At 53.9% G+C, this 23,112-nt stretch overlaps 1 protein-coding gene across 1 annotated transcript in view; it reads left to right on the top strand.

Moving 5' to 3' along the window:
- Window positions 1-23,112, top strand: part of DNMT3A (DNA (cytosine-5-)-methyltransferase 3 alpha) — a 69,306-nt gene that overhangs the window by 16,866 nt on the left and 29,328 nt on the right. Inside the window, exons 3-5 of the mRNA XM_008585703.1 lie at window positions 11,684-11,954; window positions 18,155-18,198; window positions 18,645-18,791. Of these exons, the coding sequence (XP_008583925.1) occupies window positions 11,684-11,954; window positions 18,155-18,198; window positions 18,645-18,791 (462 nt within the window). The remainder of the gene's footprint in view (window positions 1-11,683; window positions 11,955-18,154; window positions 18,199-18,644; window positions 18,792-23,112) is intronic.

Below are 23,112 nucleotides of genomic sequence, written 5' to 3' on the forward strand. Positions count from 1 at the left end.
GTGAGCGGGAACCGGTCCATATGTGGGATCCGAACCCTCGGGTGGGAGCGCCGCCATGCTTCCCAAGCGGCGCACTATCCAGTGTGCCACCGGGCCGGCCCGCCACCTCCCCTTCATGACAAACACTTCCCACTTACTGAGCACCCACCATGTGGCGGGGAAGCCTCACTGATAAAGAAGACTTATCTTTCAGTCTAGTGTGCCACACATAATCACAAGAAATAAGTAAATAAGTAAATAATAAAACAGGTCACACAATCACTGTAAATGTGATACCTGACACATCTCTCTTCAAGAATCTCCAGCAGCTGCATTTCTTAGGGAACAAGATCTGGAACACTCCACCTGGTGTTCCAGCCCCTCTGCATGTGACCTCTCCTGCCCCTGCCCTAGCAGCAGATACCACCGCTTTGGCCACGGAAGCCTGGTCTTCTCACCGCTCCCTGAACACGCCATCTCCAGCAGCTGCATTTCTTAGGGAACAAGATCTGGAACACTCCACCTGGTGTTCCAGCCACTCTGCATGTGACCTCTCCTGCCCCTGCCCTAGCAGCAGATACCACCGCTTTGGCCACGGAAGCCTGGTCTTCTCACCGCTCCCTGAACACGCTGCGCCCGCTGCTCCCGCTGCCTCCCCTGCTGTTCCGCAGCCCTCCCTTCTCTCTGCCTGCCCTGGTGCCTCAGCCCACCAAAGCCTAAAAGTAAATGAAGCCCAGTTCAGCCATCGTGACCCACACTGGGCTTTCCCTTCTTGATCCATTTGTAAAATGAATAAAAATGAACTGACAAATCAAAGGCAAGTCACAGGCCCACCGATCACGTGCTTGGATGGCAGTGGTCTGCGCACTTCACTGTGGGAAGCACTGGTCTGCCAACTGTTGCCTGTCTCTACAGAACTTGAGAATAAGTATGGAGAAGCTTTTATATCAATCTGATATTTTTGCCACATTCACGTGCGTGATTTTGTATTTTACAGAAGTGACATTTCTTGGTGGATTAAGAATTTAAATATCCAAAACCAAAACCTGGGCTTTCACCCTAGATAACTTGAAAAGCAGGTTGAGAGAGCTTGTCCCTTCCACTGGTTTTGGCCCTAGGTGCCACCCCTATTGCATAGCTGCCGCCAAGCTGAGCCACATTACACCTGTCTACACAGCTCGCTGAGGACAGAGGCCAGGAGGAAAGGCTCAGAGTTGTGCGGCACTTTTTTTTTTTTTTTTGCCTACAAAGGCCTTTTACAACAATTACCTCATATGATGCTGGCAAAAACCTGCATGAGGAGGCAGGACCACTGTGGTCACCATCCCCACATTCAGACGAAGAGACTGAGGTTTAGAGAGGATGATCTGGACCTGGGCGCCACACCAGCCAGGTGCAAAACCCACAGGGCTCTTTACTCCTTACTGCTGCAGCCACGCAGTCTAGCCGACTGGGTTCCCACAGGTTCTTTTTGAGTTAATGTATGAATGCAGGGCTGCTTGAACAAGTGCGTAGAGCTGATCCAAACAGCATACAGAGAAAATATAACTGACAAGGGCGATTAACGCAAGTACCAGGGAGCTGGTGTGTACATGGAGGAGACTGCGGTGGTCTGAGGATGGGGAGGTGGGCCTGCTGAAGATGGCAGTGGCCTGGTTTGTCTGCAGCACTGGCCGGAGAGCAGGATGCTGCACCCTGAGCCGGGGACAGGAAGCAGGAAGCCAGCTGCAGGGCTGGGCGGGGCTTGGGAGGGAGCTGGCACCTGGGCCAAGGCCTGCAGGCTGGCCAGTGCCCATGCCTGGGAGGAGGGGGCCGGCGTGCGGGGCTGAGCCCGGGTGTAGGGGTGTGTGTGTCGGGGCGGGGAGGAAGGGGCATTTTCCTGTTCGCCAGCTCCCAGGGACGTTGCAGGATGACGAGGAAGGGTGTCTGCAGCTGGTTCCTGCCTGCTTACAAGCCCAAACAGCCCTGGGAAGGCCTTTGTCCTTCGTGGTGGTTTCTGCTGAGCCACTGGAGGGACAGTTTTTGCCCCTGCCAACCAAATTCTGGTGGGTGACCAGCCTTGTGGGGTGCCATACCCTGTTTATTAGCTGTATGCATTTATTCATTGAAGATTTATACCCGCCAACTTCCTCTAGGGTTATTTTCGCTTGGAGGGAGCACTCTGAGGTCACCTCTTGCTAAGAATAACCCAGAAAGGGAGGGAGGAGGGGGAGGGGGCTGGGAGCTGGGGCTGAGCTCGGCTGAGGGCTGAGCCGGAGCCACTGGCTTTCCTTACTCCACATCTGACCCTCCAACACAGCGTAGGAGTGAGTAAGTTCAGGAGGGCAAAACCGCCCCCCTCAGATCAAAAGCCCTGGGGTATGAAGCCTGAGAAGTCAGGGATCATGCTGTGCCACTGCAGCTCACATCAGTTGGGCACAGTTTAACTCAGCTGTTAGGGTTTGCAGCACTGGCTCATTTTCCAACCCAATATGACCTTTCAGTTCTTCTCCAAGTTAAGACAGAGCTCAGATCCCCTCCTTGTTTCCAAATCAGATCTGCTCCTGTGTGAACCCGTCGAACCTTGACCCAGTGACTTGGTGCCCCCTGGTTTTCATGCACAAAACTTCTTGAGACAGTGACTCCCATTCCTGGGCTTCGGCCCCTGGTCAGCCCTCCCAGGCACTTTTCCTCCTGTGAGCCGCATCAGGACACACTGCTGCCCGTTCTCCTGTCTGCTTGTGTTTTTGAAAGTGTTTAGGAAGGACTGTCATGTAGCTCATGAGGTTGGAGACTTTGAACTGTCCCTTGCAGCTTTGTCTGCTCGTTCTCCAGCCGGAGCAGCCTCACTGACACCCACTAGTACAGTCCAGTGCGGAAGGGCTGGCCAGGGCTTTGGACTTCAGGTGCCATAGCACTCCTGAGTCTGGGGAGCCAGGAAGACATGTTGGAGAATGTGGGCTTGATGGGGCCTTAAAAGTGGGGTATTGTTTGGAGAAGTCAAGGGAAAAGTGAAAGGCCTGCCTACCAGGGACCTTGCTGAGCCAGGTGGTAGGAAGGAATGCATGCGGGATGTGGTGGTGTGTTGTGGGGGCCCAAGGGCAGGATCTGTGGGCACACTGGCTCACGCTTGGCCTGGCTGCATGGATGAGGGTTTCATTTCAAAATGAGTTCGATCTCAGTTGCAAAGTGAGTTCACAGACAGCTTGAGGGGTTTTTACTTTTTATCCTCCCTGAAAAAATATGTGTGTAAACTTAGATAACTAGATTTTGGGGAGGAGGACGTGTTTTGGGAAGCCGGCTCTGGCATCCGTGAGCGTGATGGGAATGCAGGGACACAGGGTGGGAGGGGGCCAGAAAACATCCCCAGAACCCACTGTGGGGAGGGGGAGGAGTATGTGTGGCAATGGTGGGACAGAATTGGCAGGGTCTGTGCTGCCGGCCCCTGGGGATGAGGGGGAGGAAGGGACGACAGAAGATGCTATAGTCCCCAGTGACGGCACAATAGGGCCAGTGTCAGTGCTGTGGTCAGAGACTGAGGCTTCTGGATGGGAGCAGACTGAGGAATGCAGGGACACAGGGTGGGAGGGGGCCAGAAAACATCCCCAGAACCCACTGTGGGGAGCGGGAGGAGTATGTGTGGCAATGGTGGGACAGAATTGGCAGGGTCTGTGCTGCCGGCCCCTAGGGATGAGGGGGAGGAAGGGACGACAGAAGATGCTATAGGCCCCAGTGACGGCACAATAGGGCCAGTGTCAGTGCTGTGGTCAGAGACTGAGGCTTCTGGATGGGAGCAGACTGAGCAGGGGCCCTTTTGGAGGCCACTTTAGATAACTGGGGGAGCATTTGAGTAAAATCTCAGAATCTCCATTTTGTGTTTTAAAAAAAAATCCCTCTGATTATTTTTATCCCTCCCTGGCCCCTTCCCCAGAGTTGCACGTTCCAGGGCTACCCCGATGAGTCATTCCCGTAGGCCTCAGTCTCCATGGTCTCCCTGTTCCAGTTGAGCTTGCTAGAGCCTGGGCTGCACCTGCATCTTTCCTGCCGTGGCAGGTACCCGCCGGCACATGCATCTGAGGAGAGCTGTTGACACTGGTCTTCTTTCATCATCCCCACCTAGAGAATTCTGTACATTTTGGTTCTCCCACCTTAAGAAAGACATAAGTGAGCTGGAAAAGCTCCAGAGAAGGGCAGCTAAATTGATCAAGGGGAAGGCAAGGCTGCCAAGTGAGGACAGACTAAAGAGATTATGACGCTCTAGTCTGGAGAGACAAAGGCTGAGAGAGGATGTGATTAAGGCTATGAAATCATGTCAGGTGGGGCAGGGTGAGCACAGCATGGTGGGGGGTGGAGGGACACCCATTAGAGACTGCAGAAAGGTGAGTAAAGCACAGGAAAGAAAGCACCATTTTCCATGGTGGGTTCCCTTCCTACCAAACCTGTCACCCTAGGGATGGTAGAGATTGAAATAGAAATAACTTTAAAAGAGATTTACTTAAATATGTGGATCTTCTATACATATTGGCTTTTTAAAGGAAGCTTCCAACTCCAGAATCCTTTGAGGTTGACTTCAAAGAGCACAGCCAGGCCCTCTTCCAGGTGGACAGGTGTCCCTTCTGGAAACAGAACCCCGGTGAGCTGGCCACTCGCCGGGCATGTTTGTTCTTGTGTCGATTTACCATGGCTTGCGACAGCCTAGCAGGGCCATGGGTTGAGTAACCCCAAGGCTTTGCTGAGCCCTGAAGTTCTCTCCTAGGACATTTGGGTGGAGAGATCTCTGAGGGGAATGGTGGGACCCGGAGGGGTGCCAGGCTGGGGCCAGGGCTTCCAGAGTTAGCTCTCTTTGGCCTTTGCTCCTGCTGTTCCTGACCGAACTGGCGGCTCATTTAGCTGCTGCATTGGGCAAAAGGAAATTGGAGGAGTCAGGGTCTTAGTTCCAAAGTTTCAGGGCCTGACTCCATTCACTCCAGAAAGGCTGAGCAGGGAGGCATTTGGGGAGTGGCCCTCTCTGGCTGTCCCTGCCACAGGCCACTTCTGCTGCAGTCAGATCTCAGGGGAGAGCTGCCGGGGGAAGGTGGCTGCAGAAAGGGCTGGGGCAGGGGGCAGGTGGTCGTGGCACAGTGCCAGTGCTTCAGGGGCAGGACGGCCCTGCTTACATGGACATGTGGCTGTTTCCTGAAACTAGAGTCAACCTGAAAAAAATCCAGGCTGGGCGGGAGCTGATGGGCAGCAGGAGCCGAGGAACTGGAAGGAGCCAGGAGCAGCGGGCGTGAGTGGAGGGGGCCTTGTTGGTGTGATTTTGTTTACAGCACTCAGCATCCATGTGCCTCTCTCCTGTGGCTGTCAGATGAGCCAGGCTGCACCCCTTGTGTGTCGCGCCTGTGATTGTGTGTCAAGAGGCTATTGCTGGCTAGATGCCAGAGTTCCCGGATGACACAGAACTGAGCCCCACGCAGGCCGTAAAAGCACAATGGCGCAGGCCCAGCCCTCTGCGGTGACCTTGATGGCGGTGACCGTGATGGCGGGGAGTACAGAGGTGGAAAGGCTGCGGGAGCGAGTGAGGCTCCTGGTAGGAGAGGCGGGGTGGAGGGAGAATGGCACCCACTGGGCCCCCGCCCCCGACACATCCAACCTCCCTGTCCCAGGTGGGCGCTGCTTGGCCTGCAGCCTGGAAAATGGGCTCCTGCACCCCTGGGTTCCTGGGCCCCATTCCCCTATACTTGTATTGTTACCCTCAGCTGTTGTGTGCCTGGTTTTTAGTTTTGGTACGTAAACATTATAACTCTCGTAAAGGAACTCATGAAAATCACTTGCCCCTATCAGGAGCTTCAGCACTTGGCCCCACCTTGGGAGACGTGGCCTCACTGGGGTGCAGGTGAGGTTGGGAGTTCTGGGGAAGACGGAGGCTGGGGAACTGGTTTGGGTCTGGACAGGTTCTCTGCAGAAGGCTCCTTCTGGCTTGGCCTGTGGCTTCAGGTGGATGCTGCCTGGCCCTTCTCAGGCATATCACAGCCTCCTGGAACCCTTGGGATTTGCCAGCTTGGGCTTTTCCTGAGACTCAACCCAGAGAGGTAGTCGGCCTTCACCTGCCTCTCCTGTACCTGGGGCCTTTTGGTGCTTTGCCTCCTAGGAGGTGTGTGACCCAAGGCAAGCCTGGAACCTTTCCTCAGAAAGGTGAGGAGAACAGGGGCTACCTCAGTCATTGTGATCATTAAATGTATTGATCGTATAAGCACGTGTATGCCAGCTCCTGTGCTTGGTACTAGGGAGCTGTAGGTGGAGAGAAATGGAACGGTAAATAATGCAAAGCTTGTGGTCTAGGAGGGAGACACACAGTAAACAGTAATTAGGTGCGGTGGGGAGCGTTGTAATGAGATAGGATGAGGAAGTGTTTTGTAAACAAATGTGGCATGCAGTGGCTGGGGAGGGGCAGGGAGTAAATGCCAGTGGACTTTACCCCCATCCTTTAGGGCCAGGCTGGGACCAGCAGCTGTCCACACCTGCCAGCTACCCGGGGGTGGTAGTGAGGCTGAGGGCTCCAAAGGCCTGGGACCTAGCACAATCCCTCCGAGGTGCAAGTGTGAGCACACGCGTGCATGCGTGTGTGTGTGTGTGTGTGTGTGTGTGTGTGTGTGAGGGAGAGACAGAGAGACAGACAGACACCGGACTTTAACATGTTCCTTATACAGAAAGTAGGGGCTGGCCGGTTAGCTAAGTTGGTTAGAGTGCAGTGTTCTAACACCAAGGGCCAGGGTTCTGGATCCCCATACTTGACCAGCACCACAAAATAAATAAATAAAAAAGACAGATGTAAATAGTGGTTACTGGGGATGGGGGAATGGGGGTTAGTATTTAATAAGGCAGTCCCTGGTCATTGTATCTACCCTCAGCCCAGCGTTTTCAAAAACACGGTTGACATTTTGGCTCAAGTAGTTCTTTGTTGTCGGGGCTGTCCTGTGTGTTACAGCAGCAGAGATGTTTAGCAGCATCCCTGGCCTCTACCCATGAGATGCTATCACACCCCTATCCCCACATGACAATGAAAAATGTCTCCAGACACATTGCCAAATGTCTTCTGGGGGTAACAGAATTGTCCCTACTTGAGAGCCACTGCTTTAACCTGCTTGGAATAAACTGTCACAGGAGAGGCCTGAGGACGGGGTGGGGGGCAGCAGAGATGCAGGAGGCAGTTGCTCCAGGTCAGGGGTCTTGCCTGGAAGGAAGGTGAAGGTCAGCAAACTCGAAGGGGTCCAGGAGGTGGTGGGCAGGGTTTGAAGACCCAGACTGAGGCATACTGGGTGGGGTGGGCAGAGAGTGGGTGATAGAACCAACCAGGCTTGCCCCACATCTGGGGTGATACTACTTTCATGACCCTCCACCACCCCGCCCAGCCCTCATGGGAGAAGTGCTCACTATCCCCATTCTGAAATTGTCACCTGCAACTACTGTTGGTGACGTCTAAGATGGCCAAGAGCTTGTGCTGCCCCCTGGCCCCCAGGTAATGGGCAAAATGAGTGTCTTGGGGGTGTGCTGTGTCTTCTTTCAAGGCAGCTGTCAAATAAAAGCAAACAAAAACAGATTGTTTCACAGTGACATCTGACATGGCAGCAAAGCTGAGGCTCCTGCCTGTAAGCTTGTGATCAGGGCGTTCTCTCTTTTAACCTAGTCTTTGCCATTAAGGAATCGATTGTGAATGTTTATTGAGCACCTGTCAGGTGCCCTATCCATGCTAAGTCTGGCTGGATCAAGCACAGTCCCTGCCCTTCAGGTGACAGGGAAAGGAGATGAGAGAAGGGCTGAAAGGAATGCATGGGTCGGGGGGTGGGGTGGGGTGGGCAGAGGAACCCAGGCCAGCTAGGGCGTCCTCTTCTGGGCTCCAGGCCAGGGTTCATGCCCTTCTCACCTGAGATGCCCCTTTCAGTGAGCACCCAGCTCCTCCCCAGGGATTTGGAGGGGTGCTTCAGTCCATCCGCCTGCAGACCTCCTTCCTGCCTCTCACTGGTTTCCTAGAGGTGGATTTGTCCTGCCCAGTCACCCTGGGCCCCAGAGTGTCCAAGTGAAGGGCCACGTCCAGCTCAGGGGGGGGTCGTGGTGGGTAAGATAGACCGAGGGTTGGCCATGGCGAGAGTCAGGAGTCCCAGAGCTGTGGCTGACCTGGGGCTCATGAGAACCAGAGAGGGCAGGCAATGGAGGATGGAATGGCTGGGAAGAGAGGAGGGTGCGGGCTGGTGGGATGGGGTGTGGGGATTTCAGCCGCTGAGCTAACCCTGGGGCAGGAGCTGTGCAGTGTGCCCCCCTGCCCCTGGCCTTGCTGGCACCTTTGGAAGAATGGTACGTCTGATGCTGCTGCAGACTGGAGTCCTCGGGTCAGGGCCTGGGGCAGGTGCCTGCTCGGCATGCTTGAGTGACTGGGCCGGTCGGGACCCTGGTGCTGTGCTGGGGCTCAAAGCTGGCACTCCCGGGTCTCTGCTGTGGAGCTGGCAGTCAACAGGAAGTGAGTCCCTGGGTGAGAGGAGGCCGTGTGGTCTCCAGGCAGGAAGTGAGTGATGGTGAAGTTGTCTCGAGCAGCTTTGTGGGCTCAGAGCCCGCCCCAAACTGAGGTGTCCGTGGGGCAGCAAGTGGCAGGAGGCAGGGAAGACAGGCCATGGTGAGAGGTCAGCTCTGACCTAAATTCTCTGCCCGACTTGGCCAGGAGGGACCCTCCAGTCCCCGGTAGTCTATGTTTGAGGCTCTGTGGTGCCTGGCACAGCTGGACCCCAGAGGGTGGCTGTTGGGCAGCAGGTGCCCCACTCTCCCGGTGACCTGGGCAGTCTGAGCCTTGAAGGGGATTTACCCCAGGGAGGAGCATTGCAGGCCAGAGGTGCCCTGTTTGCTGCAGCAGGGAGGTGGAAGAGCATTCTGAGTTCCAGGAGCGTCCCGACACAGGATGGACGCTGGGGCGATCGGCAGGGGCGACTTGTCGCACTTCATCCCCCCGGTTGTGCCAGCCCCAAGCCCAGTGGAGCACTCCCCACCCCCACCAGACGCCTGCTCTTCCCCTTGCTGCGGCCTGCCTCTGAGGCGCGTGCACCCGTGGGCGGCTGTCCTGCAAGCAGGCCTGCCCCAGCCACCCGCACAGCCTGGGTAAGGCCGCTGAGTGTGGCCCCTGGAGGTCCTTCTGCTAGCCCTCAGGCAGCTCTGTGTGCCCCGGGGGAAGCAGACCTGAGAGGACTGGTTTTGTTCTGCTTTGTTTCCCCAAGGACTTTATCCCCATTTGCCACCTCTGGGGGTTCCTCACCGGATAGCAGTGGGCTCGGAGTTCAAGTCCCAGACTATTAGAGTGGAAGCAGCCTTGGAAAAGGGGCTGAGCGGAGGAGGGGCTGGGGAGCCAGTGCTGGCCGTGTGCTGAGGGGTACAACTTTCTGGAGGAAGTTTGGCAGTATCTCCACACACTTAGATGGGCAGACTGTTGAACGTGGCCAGTCTGCTACTAGAACTCCATCCTACAGAAACACACAGGTGTACAGACCTGTAAGTGCAATGGCGTTCACTGCTGCAAAAAGCAAATCAGCCCAAATGCCCACCGTCAGGGAACTATTTACATAGATTATGGAGCATCCATGAAACAGAAGGAGACAGATCCATATGCCCTGGTATGCAGAGATGCCCGCGGGGCTTGGTAAGTGAAAACACAAGTTGCAGAACACCATGAGTAAAAAACAACAACAAAAAGCATTGTGAGGGCCGAGCCTGTGGTGCACTCGGGAGAGTGCGGCGCTGGGAGCGCAGTAGCGCTCCCGCTGCGGGTTCGGATCCTATATAGGGATGACCGGTGCGCTCACAGCGCTCACTGGCTGAGCGCGGTGTGGCCGGTCTCAAAAAGGACAAAAAGAAAAAAAAAAGCATTGTGAATAGTATGACACACTTAGGAAAAAAAAATTTGAATCAGATGTGTGTATGAATACATATGTATAAACATGTAACTTATACATGATTGTTGGTGCCTAGAAAAGTCTAGAAAGGCTGCTTGCCAGACTGTTAATAATGGTTTACCTTGGGGGAGTAATTTTGGGAAAGGGAATTGAAATAGGAGCGTTAACCTTTTAACAGTATTCTTTTTTTTTTTTTTTGGTGGCTGGCCAGTACTGGGATCTGAACCCTTGACCCTGGTGTTACAACACTGCGCTCTAACCAACTGAGCTAATTGGCCAGCCTAACACTATTCATTTTTTAGTTTGAATTTTTTTTTTTTTTTTTTTTTAAAGATGACTGGTAAGGGGATCTTAACCCTTGACTTGGTGTTGTCAGCACCACGCTCTCCCAAGTGAGCAACCGGCCATCCCTATATAGGGATCCAAACCCATGGCCTTGGTGTTATCAGCACCGCACTCTCCCAAGTGAGCCATGGGCCGGCCCTTTTAGTTTGAATTTTTATGATACCTGTTTACAACTTTTATAAATAGGAAAAAATAAAGACTTAGAAAGAAAGACAAAATGTCCACTAGTCTAGCCTAGTCATCTCACCTTACTGGTGGTGAAACCAAAGTGCTCTGAGAACAGTGCTGTATCTGAGGCTTGCTGAGCTGACAATGCCCCTGCCCCTGTCCCAGGCAGGTGTTCTGCAGATGCAGTGCGTGGGGCATGGCTGCCAAGAGCAGCCTGGTGCCCTTCGGTGTGGCAGAGCACTGAGCATGGGGGCCCTTGCCTCTTCCTGCCCCAAACTGGGCACCTTCATTCTTCCTGAGATGTCCCTGCCCACTTGCCTCCAGATGGCTGAGGACAGAGTGTGTGCACACAGCACAGCACAGAGGGCATCCAGTTTTCCTGCACCTGCCCTGACCTTGCAAGTCCTGTGACCTCAAGCAAATCACAAAATTCTTGGAGAGCTCTGAGATCCTCATCTGCTTCCCAGGGAGGTTAAAGGCTCTAATGAGGTAATGGGTAAGAAAGAGCTTTGCCTGCCATGCAGGGACATGTACACAGACAGTTAGGATTACTCTTTATTTGATTTTTATTACCTGGAACATTGGCAAGTCCATTTCTCAGGCTCTAGGGGATAAAGCAATGCATTTCCCTTTTGAGGGGGTAATGTGGGACCCTGTGTTGGGAGAGACTGCAAATTGCTTGCTAGAGCCTTGGCTCTTCTGGGTCTGAGTGTCTGGGATGACTCGTGGGAACCTGAGCTGAGGGGAAAGAGCTGCACTAGGCTGGGGGGCCAGGAATGCTTGGGGAGGCCTCCATTGACCCTCATGCAAGAGGAAAATCTGGGAGGGTTCTACAGCAGAAGTCAGGCTGGCCTGGGGTTCCCAGAATTGATCTGGTGGCATTTGAATCTTGAGGTAGGCGTGGGGGGTAGGGGGTTTCTTCTTCAAATTATGGGTAGCATGAGGAACATTTGTTTTTAAATAGGGGCTGCAGAGAAAGCCCTATGTAACTTCAGTGAGTAGGGGGGTGGGGTGCCCCGTGGGCCGTGGGACCAGGCTGGCAGACCTGCTTGGGTTCTTCTCCCGTTTCTTAAGCTGGAGTCCACAGACCTCTTGACTGCAAGGGGTCAGGCCCATGAACCCTTTGCTATTGCAAACAAAGTTGTGAATGTATCTGCTTGCATGAAGGTTTGTGTGAGCACAAATTTCTGGACAGAAGGTGCATAACTTTCACAAGAATTTCAGAGGGGTCAGTGATTTAAAAGAGACCAAGACCACTGGTCTAATTCTCCCCTTGTGTATCTTTTTTTTCATCTTTCCAGGTGGAAAGCAGTGACATGCCGAAGGACCCCCCAGTGACCTCTAAGTCCCCGTCCATGGCCCAGGACTCAGGCCCTTCAGAAATGTTACCCAATGGGGACTTGGAGAAGCGGAGTGAGCCCCAGCCAGAGGAGGGGAGCCCTGCCGGAGGACAGAAGGGCGGGGCCCCAGCAGAGGGAGAGGGTGCCGCTGAGACCTTGCCTGAAGCCTCCAGAGCAGTGGAGAATGGCTGCTGCGCCCCCAAGGAGGGCCGAGGAGCCCCTGCAGAAGAGGGTGAGTCCTCCGCCCAAGGGGCAACCTCTTCTGAGCCCACCGGGATTCCCCTGAGGGTCAGAGACATAGGGATCTAGTATGTCCCAAGAGGGCTGGGCTGGGGGAAGCCGGGGCCTGCTTGCCAAAGCTGCAGCCTGGAGGCGACTGGCCGACTGCAACCTGCGCGCATGTTTTATTTGGCCCACACAATGTTTTAAACATTTAAAAAATTAGTTGCCAGTATTTGAAAACCAAGAAATTTCATATAAAAATCTGGAGTTTTGGCTTCTCATGAAAAAAGAAGCTAGCTCTGGCAACAGTGGGCTTGCACAATGCCAATGGTTGCTAGACTGGGGTAATGGCTGTCCCCTTCCCTCCTGGGCTGGTGTGTGCCTCAGTTTCCCTCAGCCCCCACCTGGCCTGCTTACTCTTCCACATGACCTGCAGCTCTTAGGGATTGCTGTGTTTGTAGCCCCTGGTCTGGGCACTTGAGGGTAGCAATGGGTGGCCTCCCCCAGCACAGAGGTCCTGAGTCTACCATAGTTTGGTTGATTCGACTGGAAATTTGGTTGTGACGATGGGGCATGGGGGAAGGGCGGGGGGGAGGGTGCTCTGTGCACTGCCCAGCCCAGGCCTCCTCATCTGGGGACTTTTGGCCTATCTCTAGGATCTGGAAAGTTGCCCACTTTTCTCTTTCGGGTTAAGCCAACGATTTCAGGGCCAACCGAGCTGTAAACATGTTAGTAATGAGGACAACCAGCATTTGTACAGGGCTTCACAGTTTACAAAGCACTTCCTCATACATTATCACATTTGGTCCTCTCAGGGCCCTGCCAGGCTGTTTTGCATATGTGCGTTTTAATTTCAAAAAGCTTTCCTTCCAAGTGTGCATTGGTGGAGTGAGTAAATTGATTAATTGGCGTAACTTATTTGCACAGATCCAAACCTAATGTTCATGTGGGATACAGAATATTTCTAAAAAAAGAGATTTCCAAACTTATTAAAAAGCTTTCATTCATTTATTATGCAACAAATATTTGTGAAGCTCGCACCATGTACAGAGCACTTTCTGAGGTCCTTGGCACTCATCGTTTTCTCTATTCCTGCAATCTTATCCAAGAGGTATTATTATCTCTGTTTTAAGGGGGAAAAAAATTGAGGCTTACAGAGGTGAAGTGACTTGCTTGTGGCCCCCATGTCTTAAGTGGCAGATCCAGGATTCATCAAATCCGGTCTTGAGCCTTTCCACTGTCCTCTACTGTTCTGGAATGGGGCTTGGTGCTGGGACAGTCCCTGAACTGTCCAGGCCATCTTGCATGTATTCTGGCACGTTGTGGGCAAGGAAGTGTGAGAAGGACCCGCGTGGAGTGAAACAGAGGAGGGAAAGGAGAAGAAACACCATCCCTCCAGTTAACAGTGCCTGGTGTGCAAGAGGAGAACCTGTCAGCCCTTCCCAGCCAAACATGGTGCTTCCCATGGGCTGGTCTCAGTTGACTTCCAGATTCCTGGGATCACACCTTGCCTGGTGCCAAGCTGCTGCCCAGGGTGGGGGCAGTTCTTCCTGCCTTGCAGGATGGAGCCATCGCTCCAAGGCTGCTCTTTAGCCTTGAGGGTTTGTTTTCAGCTCGGGATTTCCCTGTCTCCATCTCTAGTTGTTCTCAGGAGCGTCTCCCTCAGTCAGTCAACAGGTATTTAGTAAACACCCAGGACAGGGGAAACTATCATGAACAAAACCCTGGTTCTTGCCCTCAAGGACCTCACAGTCAGCTGGATAGACAGACATTAATGAGAAATCCACACTTAAAAATGTGATTATACAGGAGCCGGCCCAGTGGAGCACTGGAGAGTGCGCCGCTTGGGAGTGCGGCTGCGCTCCCGCCGAGGGTTCGGATCCCATGTGGAGACCGGTTCCCGCTCACTGGCTGAGTGCGGTGCGGGCGCAACACCGAGGGTTGCGATCCCGTTACCGGTCAGTAAAAAAGACAAAAAGGAAAAAAAAATGTGATTATACAAGGAGAAGTGCTTTAAAGGAAACAGAAGATGGTTCTGTGAGGAACTGTAACCAGGGAGCCTGAGCTGGCCCGGGTGCTGTGCCCTAGCTGGAGGATGAGTGAGGCCATCAGGTGAGGGGGTGGAGGGACAGAGTGAGAACAGGTGTGAAGGCTCCCAGGGCACCAGGGACCTGACAGAATCCACAGGGCAGGAGTGGAGAGAGCAAAGAAGGGCGGGGGAGGCAGTGGGGGCAGACAGGCCAACCAGGCCTTCTCAGGGGTGCCATGATCCACAGCGTGATTTGAAAAGATCACTTTGCTGTCTGGATCCTGGAACTGAGGAGCTGGGATGCAGGATGAGAGGTTAGGAGACTGCTGCAGGTGTGTGTGTGGGGGGGAGCGGGTGGCTCTGATGCGCGAGGTGGCACCGAGACGGAGGGAGGTGATGAATGCCAGGGATAGGAGAGGTAAGGGGCAGATGGTGTCAAGGAGATTCCTGGGTTTGGGACTTCCAGATGTTAGGTGGATCCTCTTCAGAATCTTAGTGCTCAGTGTGGCAAAAATTCTCCAAGTCTCCTTGACCTCTAAAGTTCGGCCATGGGGCACTCCTGTGTGGCCCCAGCTATCCAGGAAGCAAAGATGCTGGCAGGGATGGAAGCTGGTAGGATCCCTGAGGCCACTAAATGGTTTGGATGCTAAGGTTGGTGAGATGCTACCTAGAAGGGTGGGCAGTGGCCTCCTGGAGGCTCTGCCAGGATGCAGCGGGCAGTGGCTTAATGTGGGGTGTGGAGGCCAGCCACTGTCCCAGCAGTCAGCTGACACTGAATGCACGCTCAGCTGGTTGGTTCAGAGGAGGAAGGAGACCAAGGCCCCACAGAGGAAATGACTTGGCCATGGTGTCCTTTCAGCTCCCCTATTCCAGGTCTCTCCTGGAACCCCTCTCCTTAGTTCCTACACAGCAAAGATGCAGGACTTTAAGACAGCATCCCTGTGGTCTGGGCACCTTCCACATGCATGTGGGGAAGAGTGCAGTGAGCAGACGAGCAGTAAGGACGAGAGCCAGCCCCCGCACAGGCTGGAGGTTGCCCTGGGCCTGCTCCTGCGTGCCTAGCATGGCGCCGGACGACGGTAACAGTGAGGATGGCAGCGCAGCTCTCCTTTGCTGGCTGCTGCTTATGTGCTGGGCATGTGCTGTCCTTGCTGCTCACAGTGGCCATAGACCAGCAGTGTAGGCATACCCTGGAAAGCTGGAAATGCAGAGTCTCCGGTCCCCCCTCAGACCTGCTGAATCAGGATCTGCATTTTAAAGAGGTCTTCATGATTTCCGTGCATATTAAGGTTTGAGAAGCCTTGCTTGATATGTATTCTTTTATTTCATCCTTGTGATCATGTGAGGAAGTCTCTTATTGTCCCCATTTTTTAGATGGGGAGCCTGAGGGTTCAGAAAGCTTACGTTACTTACCCATGTACTGGTTATACAACTAGTAAAGGACCAGATTAGGGTTAGCACAAAGCTTGTCCCTGCTTATAGTGAGCACAGGGCCCAGTGTTGGGCTAGTGACTGCCCTCTGAGGGAAACCTGGCCTGTCATGGAGACTTGGGTTTATTTTAAAGAGAACTTGGGGTGGCCCCTGAGTATTGTCTCAGCCCAACAGGTAAGTGCTAGAAGCACCCTGTCCTCCCCTGTCCCCAGGACCTGAACTGCCCTAGGGTCATGTTCAGGCCTGCCAGGGCCACCCTGGAAGGCAAGCAGCCACCTGGCCCTGCCCATGCCTCTGGGTCTGGGCCAGGAGCAGATGGGCTGCAGAGGGAGTGCTCAGGGAGCAGCTGACCCTGACTCACGACAAGTGCCGCATTCTGAGGCTGCTGCCGAGTGTGTTGTTTTGCTGGGCCAGGCTGGAGAGAGAGAGAGAGAGAGAGAGAGAGAGTGTGTGTGTGTGTGTGTGTGTGTGTGTGTGATCACTCACTCAAATGGGCATGCGCAGTCTGTCAGGAGAAAATTCCAGAAAGAAGCCAATTGGCAACTGCATAAGGAGAAGTCATTCTGTTTTGGGGAGCATGGGGGCTGGGGCACTGGCAAGGGGGTGCAGTGGAGAAGGAGCTGGCTTGGGAGTCAGGAGCCCTGAAATCTGATCTCAGCTCTGGCAGTAAGTCACTCCACTCCCCAGGCCTCAGTTTCCTCATCTGCAAAATCTAGGGGCTGGACAAGTACTCAGCGATCTCTGTGATTCCATTCAACCTTGATTTCCTTCCGTTCCAACGAATAAACCGTTGCCCATAAACGTAATCAAATGCTATGGAGGTCCAGGTAGGACATATCTGAGGTCCAGGAGGCTGGGGAGGGAATGCGGTCCAGGGCCCCACGGCCCAGCCTTCAGCCCCGGGCTGGCAGCCGAGCGGGGCGGGCTGGGGGTCGCCTGGCATCTGGCCACAGCCTGCCCGCGGGCGGGCGCCCCCTTCTGGCAGACCCGAGCCCGGCCGGGCGGAGCGCCGAGGGCCCAGGGCAGGCGGGAGGGGAATCCCGGCGAAAGAGCTGGGGGCCGGCTGTGGTGGGAAGACACAAAGGCAGCGGGGACGAAGAGACAGAGACACCCGGGTGAGGCGCAGTACGAAGCCTGGCAAGGCCACGCGCCTGGCCGCCCACGCACGTGCAGTGACACAGGCACCCTCCTTCCCCATGCGCCGCCAGCCCCACGCCAGGCGCCCTGACCCACGGGCAGGCCCTTCCTGCCTTCCTCCCCCAGTGCTCCGGGCCTGGCTGGCAGGAGTCAGCCAGGACAGAGCCACCGAGGACAGATGCAGTAAGGAGCCCCAGGACTCCTCTGGGGAGAGGGAGGGGACACCCCTCCACCCCCGCCCGAGGCTGTAAATGCTGTGGCTGGTTTCCGCTTCAGAGCCAGGAGATGAAACAGGGGCTGTTTTTTCCGTTTTTGGCTCTTTGTATCCCCCACCCTCCTTCCCCAGCTACCATGAGCCAGCCTTAGTGACCTTCCTGCTTGGGCCCAAGCTCAGTACCCTCTTGGCTTCAGAGAAAGGCACTTAGGGGCCTAGGTGGAAGGAGGGCTCACTCCCCGACTCTAGCAGGAAGCTGGGGAAGGCATGAGGCCCAGACCCGCATCCAGGGCTGTGCTGGGCCTGGAAAGGGCGTCTGAGAGGTGAGGACCAGGGTAGGAGCAGAGGGATGTTCTGCAGGAGCGTGGCCCCGAGAAGCACAGGGAGAGGGTAGGGGCCTCCTAAAGACAGCGCTGGGGCTTTTGCCCCCCACCTAGACTTCTCTTCCAGGCCTCAGGGCCCAGTTGAGGGACTTCCCAGAAGCCAGGGAAAGAGCAGCGGAGAAATGCTGCCGACCAGCAACTCTCTTAGGGGAAGGGGAACAACACTAACATGTATTGAGCACCTACTGCATGCCAAGCTCTGCTCTAGGCACTTCGTGTTCACAATAACCTAATGGTTTTAGAACATTCATCTACCTTGATTCAATGAGGAAAGAGGCCAGAAGAGGTTACGGAGGTCACACTGAATCATTTGGAATCTAAACCAAAATCTTCTAGATTAAAGGCTGACCTGAGATTGGGGTAGAGAATGGAGAACAGAGTCAGATATTAATAATAGATAATAATAATATTTAGAACTACGGGAGGACCTTGGAAATCATTTCTAGCACCTTTATTTTCCAGATGAGGAAACTGAATCTCATGGAGAAGTTGCTTCACTGTGGTCTTACCAGTTGGCCCATTGTCCCACTACCCCCAACATACTCCCTCGGGCCTGCAGGGCATCTTTGCCCACCCGACATACAGAAGCAGACATTCCCTTCCAGGGCCAGGGAAGGCTGCGCGGCCTGGCTCCCTCACGCCCAGCCCTGCCTGTACCCCTCTACCTTCCTGCTCCCTCCTCTGGGAAAGGAGCTCTGTTGACTGGCAGCAGCGCAGTGGGGGTACTTTTAGTCCCCTTCTGTGTGTCTGAGACAGGGTCAGTGGGCCAGACACCACAGCCCTGACATTTCTCTTGTCCTTTTGCACTTGGGCCTCAAACCCTGCCCCAGTTCTTTCTCTGCTCTAGGCCTCACTCTCAGTCCTCAGGGCCAGCACAGTGCCTGGCCCTGATACATGACCAACTAAATGGTTGGAGGACCCCTGTCCCCTGTGGTGCAGACCCCAGGCACCAGGCGGGGCCACTGAGCCACTCCAGTAACTGCACCGACAGTCCTTTGTTCTTCCCTCTCCACAGGCAAAGAACAGAAGGAGACCAACATCGAATCCATGAAAATGGAGGCAAGTGTTTTCCTCACCCCCAGGGGCTCTGTGGATCCTGACTCTAGAAGAAAGCCACAGCTCTGGCCCGACTGTGGCGAGTGTGTGTGAGGGGGGCCAGGTGGTAGCTCCCCCCACCCCCTTCTTTACACATCCCTCTGTGAGGAGGAGAGGAAGTGGGTGTGGAGGCTGGAAGTCCCCCAGTAAGGCAGCCAGCTCATCCTCCTCCAGAGCTCAAGCACCTCCCTGCAAAGGTCTATGTCCCCCGCCCCAGCCCCCTCCCTGCCTTCTCTAGCCAAGGGAGGGCTTGCCCACACTCCCGGTTGCCATCTGTGGCCGGGAGCCAGAGTTTCTGCATTCTGTTCGAGGTGAGTGCCTCCTCGGTTTCCCCTCCAGGAGGAATAAACCCCGCAGCAGGGCTGCCAGTGCCCACCTTAATGCCTGTCTGTCTGTCGTCTCTGTCCTAGGGCTCCCGGGGCCGGCTGCGGGGTGGCTTGGGCTGGGAGTCCAGCCTCCGCCAGCGGCCCATGCCGCGGCTCACCTTCCAGGCGGGGGACCCCTACTATATCAGCAAGCGCAAGCGGGACGAGTGGCTGGCACGCTGGAAAAGGGAGGTGAGGTGCCTTCTGGCCTGGGCCCCAGCCTGTCCCGCACAACTGGAAAACCAGAAGTTAGCTTCAGCCACCCTCTGGGGCTGTTGTCAGGCCCTTTGTGAGCCTGTTTCCCCTTCGGTTTAAACCCTTGAACTTACAGGGAACCACTTGACCTCTAGGCAGTAATTGGTCAGTTTGTTCTTTCCACAAATGTTTATTGAACACATCATATAGCTGGCAGTGTACTAGGCTGTGTGCATATATGGTTCCTGCCCCCATGGAGTTGACGTCTCAAGAGATGAACAGAAAACAAATAAACAAGGGGCTGAAACAGCAGATAGCAGAGGCCTACTTTAGGTGGGGTGGTTAAGAGAGGCTTCTTGGAGCAGGTGGCATTCAAGTTAAAATCTAAAGGGACTGAAGAGCTGGATCTGTGAGCAGTGGGGGAGAATGTTCTAGACAGAGGAAACAGCACAAGCAAAGCCCTGACTTGTTTGGCAAACTGTGTGCCCAGAGTGAATTCAGCAAGGGAGAGAGGGGCCAGCTGGGGCTGGAGAGGTAGGCAAGGTCCCATCATACAGGGCCTGGCAGGTTCTGGCCAAAAGCTGGTTTAATTCCAAGCATGCCTGGAAGCCAATGAAGGTGTCTGTGCAGAGGAGTGATTTGATGTGGATTCAAGTGGCAGCAGTGGAGACAGAGGCCAGCTTCAGGATGTATTTGGAGATGGAATCAGTGGGGCTTGCTGGGGGATGGGAGGGCCAGGGGAACTCAAGCACGACTCCCAGAGGTCTGGCGTGAACTCCTGGTGATGGTTGTGCCAGTTACTCAGATGGGAAGACCAGGGGGAGGAACAGGTTTGGGATGGTGGGAATCAAGAGTTCAGTGTGAGATGCTGAGGTGCCTGAAGTCTGGAGCTTAGGGAAGTCTGGGCTGTAGATTTAAAGGTGGGGTCAAGAGTAGGACCCTGGCATCTACATGCACGGGAGCGGAGGAGCTCACCTAGCAGGGGAGAGAGAGAAGAGACAAAGTCCCAGAATAGTGTCCACAGAAACCCCAACATTTATGGGCCACACAGAGAGGAGGAGTTGCAGGTATTGGGGACTAGCAAGGCACCAGGAAGGAAGACAGGAAAGACTGGTGTCTCAGAAAGCAGAAGCGTTTCCCAGAAAGTGGCTGCCCAGCCCTGTGGGAAGCTGAGTTCACCCAGACATGTCCATGGCCTTGGCCAACCTGGAAGGAGCTGGTGACTTTTAAGAGAAGCTTCTGTGGAGGTTGGAGGGTTGGGAGGTAGAAGCCAGCCCATGGAGGGCTGCAGCCGTGAAAGGAGGTGAAGCGGTGGAGATTGAAAGACCAAGGAGGGAAATCAGCTCACCAAGAACAACTTGGTGGTGTCTCACGTGTTGATTAGTAGAGAAAAGGGGGTGTAAGGAGAAGGGAGTGTTGACCTACCTGCACCAGGAAGGGAGAGGGCGTCTCACTTTCTCACTTCAGCTTTCAGTTCACCTTCAGCCCAGGCTTCTGCATTTTACATTGTGTGAGACTGTGCACTAGAGAAAGTTCAGAAGAAAGTGGGGTTCTGATTACTTGATTGTTTCTGATTCCTTCTGGATCCAGGAAGGCAGAAATTACCCTCCTGGAAGAGCCTGGAGAAAGGGCAGTGGGTCCAAGGTCTGGGAGGAGAGAGGCTCTTACCCTCGAGCATTGAAGTGTTGTCTTTGGGATGGAAATTCAGGAACTGGGGGCTATTCCCTCCATCAGTTCAGAGAAACGGACTTTGTTTTTTTTTAAAAGATGACCGGTAAGGGGATCTCAACCCTTGGCTTGGAGTTGTCAGCACCACGCTCAGCCAGTGAGCGAACCGGCCATCCCTATATAGGATCCGAACCCGGGGCCTTGGTGTTATCAGCACCGCACTCTACCGAGTGAGCCACAGGCCGGCCTACGGACTTTGTTTTTAACCCCCTTGTTATGTGTGGTGTTTCTGCTCTCTCGTAGCTTTGGGGCAGGAAGCTTGGATTTTATGACTTTTAGACCTGGAAGAGCTTTTAGAAATTCTGTGATTCTCAGATTGTGTCCCTTGAAGAAGCAGTGTGGAGGCCTGTCCTGTTACAATTTTAAAAAGGAGTCTTTTTCTCAACTCGCAGACAAAATTAAGATAACAGATACATTTTCTCAATTTTAAGCTTTCTACTAAAATTTAAAGACTTGTTTTATCATGAACATTTTCTAACATAAAGCAGAACAGAGGGTAGTGTAATGAACCCCCATGTGCCTATCACCCACTTCAATAATCATCAAAAGCTTTTCTAGTAAATCTTAAACCTTTGGCATCTGCTTCCCCTCCCCCAACCAATAAAGGTCACAATGAGCATTAACAGAAAAACCGAAAAAGTTGATTTAATGTAAAAAAAAATTTAGGTACGTGTGACTTGCGATACGGAGACCTCCAAACAAAATATTCTTTGTGCTAGTAAAACTGTTTCTTTTTCATATGCTATAGTTAAAGATATCCATTAGAATTCCATGACTTCCATACAAGGTTTAGAACTGCTGATCCCTCCTTTTCGGACTAGAGGACTGGGGCTGCAGATTTAGGCCACCGGCCCCAAGTTCCCCCAGCAAACAAGGCGTAGAGGTGAGGCTTCCTGCTCGCATGTGGGGCCTGGCCCCCCAAGACCACGCTCTCTCAGGGCTGGCTGCGGCTAACAAGCATGCTGGGGTAACAGGTAGCTTTCAGGATTCCCAAGTTCCCCTCGGATTGAAGCTTAGTAACCGCGGCTGTCTGGCCTGTTCTCCAAGTGGTGTAGCAAGGGGACGGAAATCATCCTCTGTTTTCCATCTCATCTTAGTTCCTTGGCACTTCACCCTTTCTTCTGAAACTGCCTGCCTAGGCCTTCCTGCCACCCCTGCGGGTCCTTTCCCACCTTGTTCAGCTGTGTCTCCTCGGCAGCAACCTCTGTCCCTTAACTGTGGCACCCCCAGATCTCTACCCCCTGCTTCTGCCAGTTTTGATCCACTTACCCATTATCAGCTCTCCTAGATCCACCCACCCACCTTCCTCCCCCAAAAAACACCTCCCTCCTGATGAACCACCCAGGCTTCAGTGCTCATCTCCCGCTGTTCCCCAGGCAGTGCCACTTGAAGGTCCAGCCAGCATTTCCTAATCTCAGAATGCAACACCTGCTCTTTAAAGTTTCATTCAGCACACCTTTACTGAGCTGACTGCCAGAACCCTCCGTGTCTGAGCGCCACATAAGATAGGGGGCTACCAGAAGCAGAGAGAATTCCTAGTTATCCCCTAATAGGGTGAGGGTTCATGGCACCTGTAGAAAGAGCACTGCCCTGAGCAGGGGCTGAGACTGATTCTGCCCAGGGCCATCCATGCATCAGCAAGAAGTGGCTTTTTGCTTTTCAAGGCTGAACTGGAATGGAGGGAAGGGGAAAGGAAGGGCATTTCAGAAGGAGGTGTACAGCATGTGCAAAGGTCCTGAAGCACAAAACAGCATGGACTTTTCCTGTTCTGGGATGGAAGTTTATCATGGTGGGGCACAGGGCATGTGGGCAGAGAGCAGCAGGAAGTGTAGCTGGGAAGGTGGGGTGGGGCCAGGTCACGGCCTGAAGGGCTGTGTGTCCTGATGTTGAACTTCCACCAGACCCTAGCCTGCACCTGCCCCTTCCCCTATCTACATGGCTCACCTGGGGGCCTTTTCCCCTCAAAACAAATCCCCCCTGCCCCCAGCTTAATTTCCTTTTCTTTGACCTCACTTATCAATCAGACTGTAGTTATTGAGTGAGGCCTACTCTTTACTTTTCTGTCTACCCAAAGTTACCTACCTCCTTGGGCTTTCCCCCTCAAATATTTTAGGTAGACTTAGAATACCATGAAATGAATGAAATTTAAAATCAATGGATGAAGAAAATGTGACATTTACTCCATCCCTGAGGCTGAAGTGGGAATTCCTGGTGCTGGGAAGCTGTTGTCTCTGTCTGTCCCATGTCCTATTCCTTTCACCTGTTCACTAATCCTCTTAAAGATTAAGCTCTGCTTTAATCATGACCAGGCCCTGCTATAGAACCTGCAGTGGCTGCTCATCGTCTCCCCCATCATGTCAGACATCCTCTGCCTGTTTCTCAATGCCTCAACACTCTGGCCTCCACAGTCAACCCACCCCACGTCACTACAGCTCTCTAATAGAAAGGTCCCCTATGAGGGACCAGCCTCCCCCTGTCCTTGTCACGCTCCTTCCTTGCCCCCACCTTTGTTCCTGCTGTGCCTTCCCCTATCCATGCTTCAGGGTTGAGGCCAGAGCTACTTCCTCCTCCAGGAAGCTCTCTAAGATTT

This window comes from Galeopterus variegatus, unplaced genomic scaffold (genome assembly GCF_000696425.1).
Source record: "Galeopterus variegatus unplaced genomic scaffold, G_variegatus-3.0.2 Scaffold3677, whole genome shotgun sequence".
Lineage (NCBI taxonomy): Eukaryota > Metazoa > Chordata > Mammalia > Dermoptera > Cynocephalidae > Galeopterus > Galeopterus variegatus.